This window comes from Pezoporus flaviventris, unplaced genomic scaffold (assembly GCF_033815535.1).
Source record: "Pezoporus flaviventris isolate CSIRO_AGI_PZ_B2104156 unplaced genomic scaffold, CSIRO_AGI_Pfla_v1 ptg000045l, whole genome shotgun sequence".
Classification (NCBI taxonomy): domain Eukaryota; kingdom Metazoa; phylum Chordata; class Aves; order Psittaciformes; family Psittacidae; genus Pezoporus; species Pezoporus flaviventris.
Window position 1 is genome coordinate 16,788,816 of NW_026892593.1, and position 12,738 is coordinate 16,801,553.

The window sequence follows — 12,738 nt, forward strand, 5'->3', positions numbered from 1 at the left end:
AGGAATACGTGGGTGAGGTTGAAGTAGATGCGATGTGCCTTGGACAGCCCATTCTGCTGAAGCACTGTGTTCTGCCTCTGTAGTTGCAGCTCTGATTTAGAGCAACCCTAAAATAGGCTGAGAAGAGACAAGTCCAGAGAAATTATTTTGAAAATGTATATAATGGTTTTGGTTTTCTCAGTGCAGTTTTGTTTCATTTTGAGGGGCTGCTTTTAATTTTTGGTTATTATTTCTGGAAAAATCAAGAGTGGGTACCTAAAGCAAGACAGTGGAACATACATATATATTTATGTATTACATTTATGTCTAACTTCTCTCATAGGAAAGCAGCCTGGTTACTATTATTTAGAAAGTTTTCTGTGAATTATTTTTATTGTGGCCCAGTACCATTTTTTCACTGGGGGGAGAGGTAATCCTGCAACTTTCAGGAGCAACATTTTAACTTCCACTGGGTGTTGTGGAATTTGGATGGTAGATGGGAGGTGAGGGTGAGAGCTGGCAGGTGTTGCAGTGGTCAGATAGTGACTGGCTACCTGCTGCACACAAATGGATGGGGTTTGCTGTTACGTGCTGAGGCTGGGTCTGTTACCAATAAATTTAACAGGGGCAAGTGTAGGCTCAAGTGCTGTTTGCTCACTGTTAGCCCAGGTCTTGTCACAATTTGGATGTGTGCCAGATGCCACTGCCCAAAGTGGTGGAGAGAGTTCTCTTTTCAGGAGACGGCAAAGACCAGGGCTGTGCCTGATCGACAATACAGAAATATGACCTAAACAGAGAAGGAAAGAAACTAATTTGGCTTGCATGTGCTGACTGTCCTGCCCTGAGGCTGGAGCATGAGCCCTGGCTGGGTCTGTTTACCAAAACCAGTATGTCCTGAAAATCCAAAAACCATACTGGTGCATTCTTTTTTTCCAGACTTGTAAAATAAGAGGCAGTAGGTAAGATGAGCGTTTACTTCTGGTACGTAACAGAGTTATAATATCTAGTAGTAAGAGTCCCTACCACTTGGAGAATCAAATTTTGTAATCTCACACATTACCTATTTATTTATAGCTAGGAATTAAGTCTTTTACTAATCTTTTCTCTCCATCTCTCTTTCTCAGGTGAACCTAGAAAATATATCCCAGCTGTTGTAGTTGGTGTTGTTGGGATGGGTCATGTACCTGGAATTGAAAAGAACTGGAACTCTGACTTAAACATCCAGGAAATAATGAGGTAACAGTCATCACTTCCTGTGCGTTGACACAACAGGTTCTCTTGCTGAAAGACAGCAGTAATTGGTTTGTTTGGGGTTTTTTTTTAGTTCTTCATCACAGCTTGAAGAAGCATCACTGTTGTCATCTTGTCAGCTCATTGACTTGCAGTGCTCACAGATTGTGCTTACTGGAAAGGAAAAGAAAATATCCAAGGGGAAAAACTAAATAGTTGGATATCAAGGGAAGTGGAGATGAGAAGATGCCCTTGTCTAGAAAGAAAATGCATTGATTCACATTTCAGTCTTTTAAATCAAGAATTCAGATGAGGGCTGTAGCAGATGATGAAAACAACCAGGCTTCCAGTCTAGTTTTTGTATAATGTTATACAAATTATGTATATATTTATATATAGTATTTGTAGTATTCAGAGCTTTTGTTGTGTCAGGACACTACTAGCTCTGACAAGCTTACTCTCACAGTTGCACATAGCCTATTTTTAGCTGTGTGTATATATATATATAAAGTAATAATATGTTCTAATGTGTATACCTAAATATAGGTTGATTTAAATGATGAATCTGGTGAACTCTGCTTCAAAGTACCTATTAAAAGAGTATGTACTTTTAAAAAGAAGGAATTGGAGAACCAAAATGTTCAGACTGTGTATCCTATAAAGCCACTAAGGTCAAGACTTTAGAAATGTAGGCAGGATTATAATACAACCTGGTAGTGCTGGTTGCAGTGGTTCAGGATGATAGAGCCTTTCAAATACTGGCACTCTGTCTTACCACATCAGTTTACTGTGTTTATGCATGTGCCTCACTCATCTCTTCAGGATCTCTGAAAAACAGAAATGGCTATGCCGCACCTAACTGGTGCAGTTAGGCATTAAAATACAATTTAGACAGATTTTCAGTGTCTGGATCTGATAATGCAATGTACAGAAGCCCTGCCTAACCATTTATAAGTCTCTTTTAAGGCTAAGCCTTGCCTGGAGTCATGAACTAGATGTCCATATTCCCTTGCAAATAACCTGTAAAATGAGGTTGCCCAAATCCATGTAATTGTATGGCTAATGTTGGTTGCATCACTGACATTACAGAACTGACATTACAGAGACCTCACTTGGAGTATTGTGTGCAGTTCTGGTGTCCTCAACATAAAAAGGACAAGGAACTGTTGGAACAAGTCCAAAAGGGGGCCATGAGGGTGATCAGGGGACTGGAGCACCTCCTGTATGAAGACAGGCTGAGGAAGTTGGGGCTGCTCAGCCTGGAGAAGAGAAGGCTGTGTGGAGACCTCATAGCAGCCTTCCAGTATCTGAAGGGGGCCTACAAGGATGCTGGAGAGGGACTCTTCATTAGGGTCTGTAGTGACAAGACAAGGGGTAACGGGTTAAAACTTAAACAGGGGAAATTTAGATTGGATATAAGGAGGAAGTTCTTTACTGTGAGGGTGGTGAGGCACTGGAATGGGTTGCCCAGGAAAGTGGTAAATGCTCCATCCCTGGCAGTGTTCAAGGCCAGGTTGGACAGAGCCTTGGGTGAGATGGTTTAGTGTAAGGTGTCCCTGTCCATGGCAGGGGTGTTGGAACTAAATGATCTTAAGGTCCTTTCCAACCCTAAGTATTCTATGATTCTGAATAGCCCAAAGCCTGATTACATGTCTTCAAGGTTGCAGAGGGGGTCTTTTCCATCAAAGTTTTAAGCTCTTTGATGTAATTGTCTGTACCGTGCCAGTGCTATAACTAAGTGGAAGGGTTACCAGTTATCTTTCATAAGACAATAATATTGCATTAGTTTGACTTTCTAAAATAATATGAAGCAAATTATATTCTAAAGATTATTATACTTGAGGCTCATTTCTCATTAAACATTTTTACCCCTTGTGCTGTTGCACTGCAGTTGCAGAGCAGAGTTGCAGGGCTTTTTGTGTGTTAGTGGTTCTTACCTCTCTAAAGTGAAAAGTTTTTCAGACTTCCACAGGTTATTTAGTTAGGTTGTATGAGTTGCAGTGATCTTGGAAATTGTCTGTATAGAAACACACATGTTTCTCAGAGTTCCACTTTTTAAGGTTCATGCATTAAACCAGAACCTGAGCAGACGTTGCTGTTTGTTTCAGATTGTTACAAATTGATTTTTAGTTGCACTGAGGAGCTCTAATTGAGGCGGGATAGAAAAGCAGGAAAGAAGATGTGAAGGCATCTCTTTACCCCATCTTCTGTTCAGGGTGTGCACCTTTTTGAAACTCTTCCTGTGCATTTCCTTTAATCTGAAAATCTCATAAGGGAACACCTTTGCCCTACTTCAAGCATATGGATCTAAACTGCATCTAGTTCTATCCTAATATCGGTGCGTCTAACCAGGTTTGAGTGTGCCCGTGCTTTTGCACTGCTGTAACTGATTGCTTCTGAGTACATTAGAAACGTTTTCTAGATAAGTGAGAACTTGTGGCTGTTTTGAAGTGACACACAGAGACCTCTGTCACCTGCAAGAGGATTACCTGAGTTGCACTGTAGGCATGCTGTGGGTGTAGGGTCAGCTGAGCTACTGCAGAGCTTGTTAGTGAAGGTGCAGGGCTACTTGTGTATGTGGCTGTGCTTTCAAAGACGGCTTTATTTTGAAAGTAGTATTAGCTGTTCACTTAGTACACAAGTTAGTAAGACTGTTTGAGGGTGGGATAGACCTGGTGTGTCTGTTGTCCTCTGCCCTGCTGGTTCTGTGTGGCCATTGCAGAGAAGAGGTGGCTCTGTGAAGATCTCAAAGCCAGCAAAACCTGCCAGGCTGGAGACAACTTCATGCGAAGCCTCTCTGGTTTTTCCATACGATCTCCTGCAAAGCGCTAGAGTGCTCTTGTTAGGAGCCCGCAGCTAGGCTGGGAAGCCTGACCTGGCATCCAGGGTGCACCTTGCTGAAACAGCCTCCAAGTCTGAAGAGGCCAGCTTGGCTCCAGTCCTACCCCTCTGGCTGCACAAGTCTGACCAGGTCCTGACACAAATTATCCAGAATATCCAAGCTGGTTTTCTCCACTATCCTGAATGACAGTGAATTGACTGTTAGACTTGGGCTGTGTCCTGCATTTCTTCTGACTTTTATCTCTGTGCAGAGACAGGCATAGTAGTATATGCCTACAGTATGTATAATAATACATAGTTTGACAAACAATATTAACTTCTACTATTCAAGAAGTCTTGATGTTTCTTAGTTACTTTGATAGGGTGATGGGCAAGTTAAAGTCCATAGCCATTAAGAGTGGCATTGTATGTAAGTGGAAAAGGCTTTATTGTTATTTTTGTTGTTATTCAATTAGGGTGTGTCCCTTGAATGTGAAGGAATGTTGTTCGTTCATGACACATCTGTTACTTGAAAGCTTTGTGCACTGTAAGGGGGAAAGGGAGAAAAGATCCTTGTTTTGGTTGGAAAATGCCTGTTGTTTCCAGCTACAGAGATGTTAACACTATTTCATATCTTTTGCTTCAGTGTGCCTCCTCCATCAGCTTCAAATAAGATTTTCAAATTTGTCATAAAAGCAACAGTTTTTGGATTGATGGGATATGGCTGCTATCGAATAGGTCAAAGGACAGTGCAGTTTATTCTCTCGATGCCAGCAGCACAGAACTATCTTCAGAAGCTGACAGAAATAAGGTCTCATCATTGAACATCAAGTGGAGGAACTGTAAGAAGGTGGCTGAAAAAGGGTGACAGGCAACAGATGTGAGCTGGACTGAAAGAAGAGCAATATGAGGATCCTAGTCATGGATGACTCACATTGGGCAACGCTGAATCACTGTATAATAAAAGATTTGATGCTAAAATTACACCAGCTATGATCTAATGAGTAGGTTTGATTCCTGGTAAGTGTGTTGCATGAAACCACATGATTCCAGATTGAAGAAATACATACGCAAATATATATATTATATATATGCATATTGTATATATAATATATATTACTGATGATGTAGTACAGCTTAAGGAGTGTTTGTTCATGGCTTCTTTTCCAGAGGAACAGAACAACACGAAGTAACCTAATCGGCTGCATCTGCTCCGAAGTTCAGGGACACTTGTCTTGAGTGATTCTTTGCTTTTTTTCCCTTGGGTATAATAATACCTAGTGATCGTTTCTGGTGCCAGACACTTTTACACATAACTTACAAGGACGTCTTCTCAATGTGTGTTTTATACTTCAAACATTTAGGCTTTTTTAAACTTGAGAGCTTTCAAACAATTTCAGAACTGTACAGGCTGTCATACGTACACTGCTCCAATTTTTTACAAGCCTTACTGAAGAACAGGAGCGTTGCCTTTAGATTGCACCCCTCATTACCACCACCACTTGGATTGTTTTTCTCCTGCATAGAGAAGGTATAGCCACACTATCATAATGCAATGTGGTTTGTGTCAGATGTTTACAGGACACTCTGTTCCTTTAGATTAGCTTATTTAAACTGTATTATTTAGCCAAATCCTGCTGGATTCAGTATTGTAAATTGAAGAGACTAGACATACCAAAATACTGTTTTGTTGGTTGCTTTTCGAGACTTTCGAGCTGGTAAAAATCAATATATTGATGTTTTGCTTTAAGTTATCTACAGCTTTTTAAGGTATCTGCAGATATTTTAAAAGCTCTGTAGATCTTGGATTTCTGTGCTCAGGTAATTTTACACAAACGAAAGCAAATTAAGGTAAATTTTAGGTATGAGCCTTAAACTTGGGTGGGACTAATGCTGAATGATTGTTGCAGAGCATTCTTGCAGACTATGCTTTTTAGCCAGAAGTAATCACCCTGTAAGTCGTCCGTTCATTACTCAGTCATTTTCTTCAGTTAATACCTTAAGTCAATTGTTTTACTTTTCTTTTTACAAAGCATATCAGCAGATTCTTCAAGGAACCTGTTAGTGGATGGAGAATTTGCAGTTTACCTTCCTGCTGTTGCAAACTGGCAGATCATGTGCATGCAGGTTTCACTCAATGGCACTGGAAAGCCTGATGGATTTGCAGAGCTAACAATCCTATGAATCCATACATGAATGCTCAGTGTTGTATATTCAATGTGCTGTACTCTTTATGTAACATAATCAGTGGTTCAGGTCCATTCTTTTCTGTTCTAGTCAGTCCTTTCAGTCTTAACAGCATTCTGTAAAATTTAAATACATGTTGAATTGTCCCAGCCCCATCTCAACCCTATGAAGCCATATTGTATTCGTTTGGTGACATGTACATTTGTTTTATGCATTTGTACATGTGATGTAAATTTGAAGTATTTTTAACAATGTGTGCCTTTACTCCAAAGTGATTTAAAGTAAACAGCGGTATGTTCTATGATATAAAGAATAAAATATTTTAACCACCCTTTCTGTTGAAGGCATTTATTTTCCTTATTCATCAGTATTTGCATTGAGAACAAACACTGGTTAGCTAGGTCTAGGACATTTTAATTTCACCATCTGACACATTTGGCTGAACAAGAATGTCAGGTGGAGTAAATACCTCCCACTGAAGGGCATCTGAGTGTAATGCTGAAGTAGGGAAACTGGTTTCCATATGTTACTGGTATGTTGCCATATGTTACTGGTTAAGAGAGGAAATGATGAGTTTCCCTGCGGTACTGAACATGCAGGGAGAGTGACCTCTCAATGTGAGTACCTAAATTCAGAGTCCAGAGTTAGGCATGGTGAGTTGACTGTTGTTGCTGCTTTTAACATCTCTCCAGTGCTCAGTCATGCAAGGAGCTGACGGCCTTAGTCCCAGCCCAGCAAAGTGCTCAAACCCTGGCCGAACATCAGGCGCAATCACTTGTGTTAAAAGTGCTGCCTTCTGCATGGGAATAACAGAATCGTTAAGTGGAAAGGGTGTTGAACTAATGGCAAAAAGCATTTAATCTTTCAAACTGAGCCACGTAAATTAATATTACTTAAAAAAAACACTATTAATGAAGTATTCATACTGGATAGATAAGCTGCATTCCATACAGGTAATGTACCAGCTGCATACTCTGCTCTTTTTACACTTTGTCAACCCGTGGTCCATACTTTTTGATTGTGTGTGCAGCAGAGTGCAGTCCTGTTTTCCTTGATCAGGCAAAGTTCCCTTCAGCACTTGGAGCTGCATCTGCAAAGTAAACTGTTGCTCTAGTCACATACTGTCCATGGGACCAGCAGATGACCTGCACAGCACGTGAGCTGTCAAGCACTGTTCAGTCAGGCAGCCTCAGCTTGCATACCCAGAGGACAGCTGCCTGCTCTGAGTGAACTGTCCACCAGCATGCTGCTGGCCAGGGTTGTGTTCATGATGTCTCTTTCCTATACCGAATACTGAACCAAATTTAAAAGTCTGTGTCTGAAGGTGACTAACACTGCCTGGATTTCCACTGGAAGCTGTTTTTCTGTGTGTGTATTGTCAAATATCTAAAAGGTGCTGAGAAATATATCAAGTTATCTCAAAGTGCCGGGCAATAGTGGGAACCACATGTGGAAAAGAAACAACACACTGTCACTTGTGTAGCTCTAAGCTACTCCTGTATGTATTTTCCTGTTTCTTTCTAAAACTGAAATAAACTTTAATTTTAGATTTTAATGTGTTGAGACTGATTTTATTGCATGATTTGGGCGGGGGGGGGGGGGGGTGTCTTAAGAATTTGGAGGAGAAAGATCACTTTCAGCTCCAACTGATGTACAGACCAGCATGGTGCTGAGCTCTTGGGTCGGATATGTGTGAAACACAGGACACAAGTAGCTCCAAAGATCCAAAGCTGAAATGGATCTATTGACCATTCAGGTGAAAAAGATACAACTAGCGTGCTTATTCCACAGCTTATTCCCACTTCTGTGTCTGTCGAGGAAGGGGATGGGGAATATGTAGAGCAGCTGTCCTGTTCAGTTGGGACCAGCTGAAGTATCCCCCTCCTAGTCCCTGCCTTCCATATGCTGCTGTCTTACTGACCTGGAGCAAATGAAGCTTTCTGTACTCCAGGGAGGTGACAGCAGCAAAGATGAGGATAGCCTTATCCTCACTTCCAGTAGGGAAAAAGGTGGCAACTGAGAACATGTGCTCTTGCACCAGCACAAGACCTTGCCCTTGGGCCCTGGCTCCTCCAGTAGCTCCATGCTGGAGGAGCTGTGGTGCAACATGAGAAAATGCTCACTTTGCTTGTTTAATGTTGGTTCATTTGATATTGTATGTGGAAACTCTAGTGGTGTTAGTCTGGGGGGGAAAGAGGGTGTGTGTGAGAAGATGTACACTACCATGATACTCAGTGCTGATGCATCAAGATGCGGGAAAGTGGAAAGAGTCAGAATAAAAAGCTGTTACATACTTACCTGTTTCAATAGGTTGTATCTCCTCCTGGCTAAGTGAGGTGCTTTCAGTGGTAAAATTCATAAACCAGGTAAAAAAAAATTAGGAGTGATGTTTTGATTTTGGTGGTTATCAATGAACTGCATCTCTGCCTGCCTCCATGGCCAGCAGGAGTGTTTGTACAGCCCCTGGAGCTGTGTGCAGACCAGACTGGTTAAGACCACTTGGTCCTTTGCCCTCAAGCAGTCCAGAAGACTTCTCAGTGTGCACCACCTGCCCGTGAGCATCTTCTCTCCACATCCCTGCAGCTGTCTCCCTGCTTCCATCCCTGTGTTCTCTTGCCAGCTGGGACCCTGTTGCATTTTTATTTTGCCTTCTGCAGTAGCTGGAAAACATGAGTAATAGTAATAATTTAGTGCCATCTACTGACTGCAGGTGGTTTTACGTGGTGCATCTGTGTTTAACAGCCCCTAAACTGTTCTTGAAAGGAGGCAGGTGTTAACCTTGGAGATGTTGGGGTTTGACTCACAGATGTGGTACCTGGCATTCACTAACTAAACACCAAAGAGGAGCAGCCTGCATAGTTACCGACTCGCAGTATACCCATTTCTTGTTGCTGTGATTGTATTGAAGCTTGAGGGGCAGGTTCTTGATGAATCAGCAATAATATATTAATCACCACTTTAAAAATTTAAAAATCTGCCAAACAACATGACATTGCTTCCACGGTAAATAGAGAATTGCATTGCTAGAGAAGAACAACCTTAGTACGCCTTAATTTTACTGTTGTAAGAATCATGGGTTTTAAAACACTTGAAATTAGCACAGATTGCTTCATTTGTAGCATCTCAAGGATAGACTTAATTTGCCCATCATGGAAGGCCCAGTCCCAGCAGACCTTTACTCTCATTCTTCTAAAAGGTTAACGTATTTTGTTTGTCACATTGAGGGACTGCTGCTCTTCTCAGGTAGCTGGAGATTCAGCAGGCTTCTCACCCAAACCCACCGTGACCACCCTGTCAGGCTTTTGGTGCTGCTCTTTAGCATGTGGCAAAGTGGAAGGACTTGGGAAGCCCACAGCAGCCCCGATGGTTCATCATGGTCATCGTCAGTTTCTGCCTGGCCACTACATACATGGATTGCTACCTGTCTGACTGTGTACAGGCAGCCAGCCAACAGCAGCATTCCTGGGCCAGACCCGTAAGGTCATCCCTCTCCAGGATGCCCAGGTCTGTTAGAGGAAAACTTGTAGGAAGTAACACTCCCACAGTAGGGACCACTCCTGTGATGAAGTGTGACGCCGCTCCTCAGACCAGTTATCCCAAGACATAACTGAGGCACACTGTTTATTGACTGCTGAATACACATGAGAAAAGTAGAGAAACAAAAATAACCAGTACCATAATAGTGACCAAGTTACATGCTTATGCAAATCGTAAGGCACATCTATGAAGCTATGAGCTCTTCATCTCAGATCTAATGCACCTCACGCACAGCCACCCCTCCATGGCAGTTTTGCAAGTCCCAAGGTGCAGGTTCATGCCCACACTACACCACGAAGCCAGAGACCTGATGGAGCCAGTTCAGCAGCTTATCCCAGGCAATGCCCCCCAGGGCTTGAGTCTGCAGGTGACTGTCACTGTCAGGTGTAGGCACCCACACTCCCTCTATCAGCAGGAGCCCTCTGGTCTTCTTCAGTTGACTTAATCCCTCAGCATCAGAAGCCGCCTTTCTGACACCTCTTCTACTCCACCTAAATCCCTCCCAGATAAACAACCTGCTTCCAATTACTTCCTCCCCACTGGTCCTGGTTTTGTTACAGCCACACGTAACTGTGGCATTTCAAGTGCCATCAACTCAGGCAGTTGCAGCCTTACACAGTGTTACTGGCGGAAATACCGACTGCAGGCAGCCTGGCTCCCCACAACTCCCCCATGGTTGTCCCATTAGGCTTAGTTTACCTCCTGCAGTTATCAGACACAACTATTCCACGTTAGCCTTGATTCCCGTGCAAGCTGCCCAAGCACTAGCAGGACCTTATCTGTCAGTTTACATATTGGAGGCAGCAGCAGGGGCACCTGTTTGTCACCCTTCTGCCAGCGCTGCCAGGGCCTTGGCTCTGTGGAGCTGCATGCTCCAGCAGGACACCTTGCTCACAAGCCACCCCCTGGTCTGCTGACCTCCTCCAAGGACAGACAGACCACTCCAGATGCTGATAAACACAGTCCCTTCCAGCTGGAGGCCACCATAACTGTTAAGGCTGGCAATGCACGCAAGGCGTTCAATTGGGCACATGAGCACATTCTTCCCTTTTGAAACAGAGCAGATACAGAAGAATAAAGAACAACATGACTTCTATCATAACCGACAACAAGTACAGGATTAAGTGCATTAAGTGCTGCATAGCAGTTGTACAGGATTAAGTGCTATATAACTGCAGTTGTGGAAACCAACTCATGATACGACATAGCAACAACATGCAGCTCACAGTTTCAGTCTCCAGTTCTGACAGTTCCTTACTCGCCAAGGTGGTCTCAGGCTTGCAACCTGTTCTCCAGCTTCTCAGCTCCCTTCTGTATGCTGTCATGTTGTCTGACCACCCCATCCCAGCGAGGCTGCTCAGCCCATAGACTTCGTTAGTCCCTCAGTCTGGAACAAAACTCCACTTTTGAGAACAGGCAAATGAATGTAATGCCACCAGGTGTAACATCACATCTCCTGGAGCCACAGAGATCACCTTATCCTCCCGCTCTCCTCACAGGTGAAGCAATGCATATACAGTCTGCACAGTTACCAAACAACACGAGTTACACCCCCAGAAGCCACAGGAACACATGAACGGGGCCTGCAATGCTTTTACAATATTCTTGTTGATGTTTAAGCACAACAATGAGCACCTTGAAGATGGTTCTTGGTGACACTGTGCTCCACCCCCATGATCAATCCCACAGTCACGTGTGATCCTGAAGACCAGTCTTACCAACATGTTGGAAACATTCCCTTTGGTTTCAGGGCAGTGGGCCCCATCTACAAACAAAACATACAACACTCACCCCACCCCCTTTTTGTTTCCATTTAGTTTTGTGTTTCCCAACCCACAAAACACAGCCACCCCTAAATTTTCTCTGGGCCCTCCCCTTCATACCCAGGGTGTGGATAGGACCACGTTTCCCATGTCTGTGGGGCAGGACCACAGTGGTGCCTGGTGAACTCTTTGTTCCCATGGCCCAGCACAGAAACAGGAATGCTCCAGGTTAGTCTTCTTTCTTCAGCAATTAGCTTCCGCCTCACCTTGATGCGCCTATGAGCTCCCTCCAGTACCCTGGAGGGCTGTGGATGGCAGAAATCAGTTAACTGATTCACTCCTTAGAGGACTTGGGGACTGAAGCACCTGCAAAGTGGTTTCCTGTATCTGAATCAGTTAAGACTGAAGGACTGCATCTGTTCAATACTTCACATAGTCATCAAACAGTGACATTAGCAGTAGCCTCGGATGCTGCCGCCGCCTCTGTCCATCTTGCTATTCTACCAGTAACAGCAAATACAAACAGACACAACCCCCCTTAAAGGGACCCACACAATTGATTTGCCACTGTTCAAGTGGTGCCCACTCCCAGGGGTCAGAAGCATAACCCGTTGTGGATTTACAGTTCACAGAATGGTCTGAGTTGGAAGGGACCTTTACAGATCACCTAGTGTAACCCCCGGGGTTGCAAGGGGCTTCCACCATTCACACAGCCCACAGTCCCGGGGTATGTGAATTTCACACTAACTGTGAAAATAGATATTTTAGATCCCAGTCCAGTCACCCTTCAGTGCACCCCCGAGCCTCCTCTTAACCCTTTGTGCTTCAGTACTCTATGGGTACTGGAACAGGAAGAGGGGGTGTCTCTGGCTGGAAGCACCTCATACTCTCCATACTACATTTACTACCCCTGATTCTGTTTTACTTTTAGACTGGCACTTTGCTGAATTGGGAGCTCCTGCAATCACTTCACTTCTAGGGAGCAAAGCAATACAGTTTCCCTCTGTACAGATCTACCTTAAACTCATACAGGAAATTAATTCCTAAAACGTTTCCTGCCCAACCTCCCTCCCCTCTTTATCCACCCATCCACAAATGGGCTTCTACTTTGCCCTTTCCCACTACCAATACCCAAACAGATTTAGGCAGGACCCTGATAATCTAACAATATTGTTTCTGATCCCATAGCAATTAAGAAAGTAATTTCCCTACCCTTCAACAG

General features: G+C 43.5%; 1 protein-coding gene across 6 annotated transcripts in view; it reads left to right on the forward strand.

The window, feature by feature from the left end:
• The window catches only part of TRABD (TraB domain containing), a 35,985-nt gene extending 28,220 nt beyond the window's left edge, over positions 1 to 7,765 (forward strand). For all 6 annotated transcript variants that reach the window (XM_061467531.1, XM_061467528.1, XM_061467529.1 and 3 more), the window contains 2 exons: positions 1,104 to 1,215; positions 4,676 to 7,765. In XM_061467531.1, the coding sequence (XP_061323515.1) occupies positions 1,104 to 1,215; positions 4,676 to 4,853 (290 nt within the window). In that variant the 3' untranslated portion in view covers positions 4,854 to 7,765. The remainder of the gene's footprint in view (positions 1 to 1,103; positions 1,216 to 4,675) is intronic.
• The last annotated feature ends 4,973 nt before the right edge of the window (positions 7,766 to 12,738 follow it).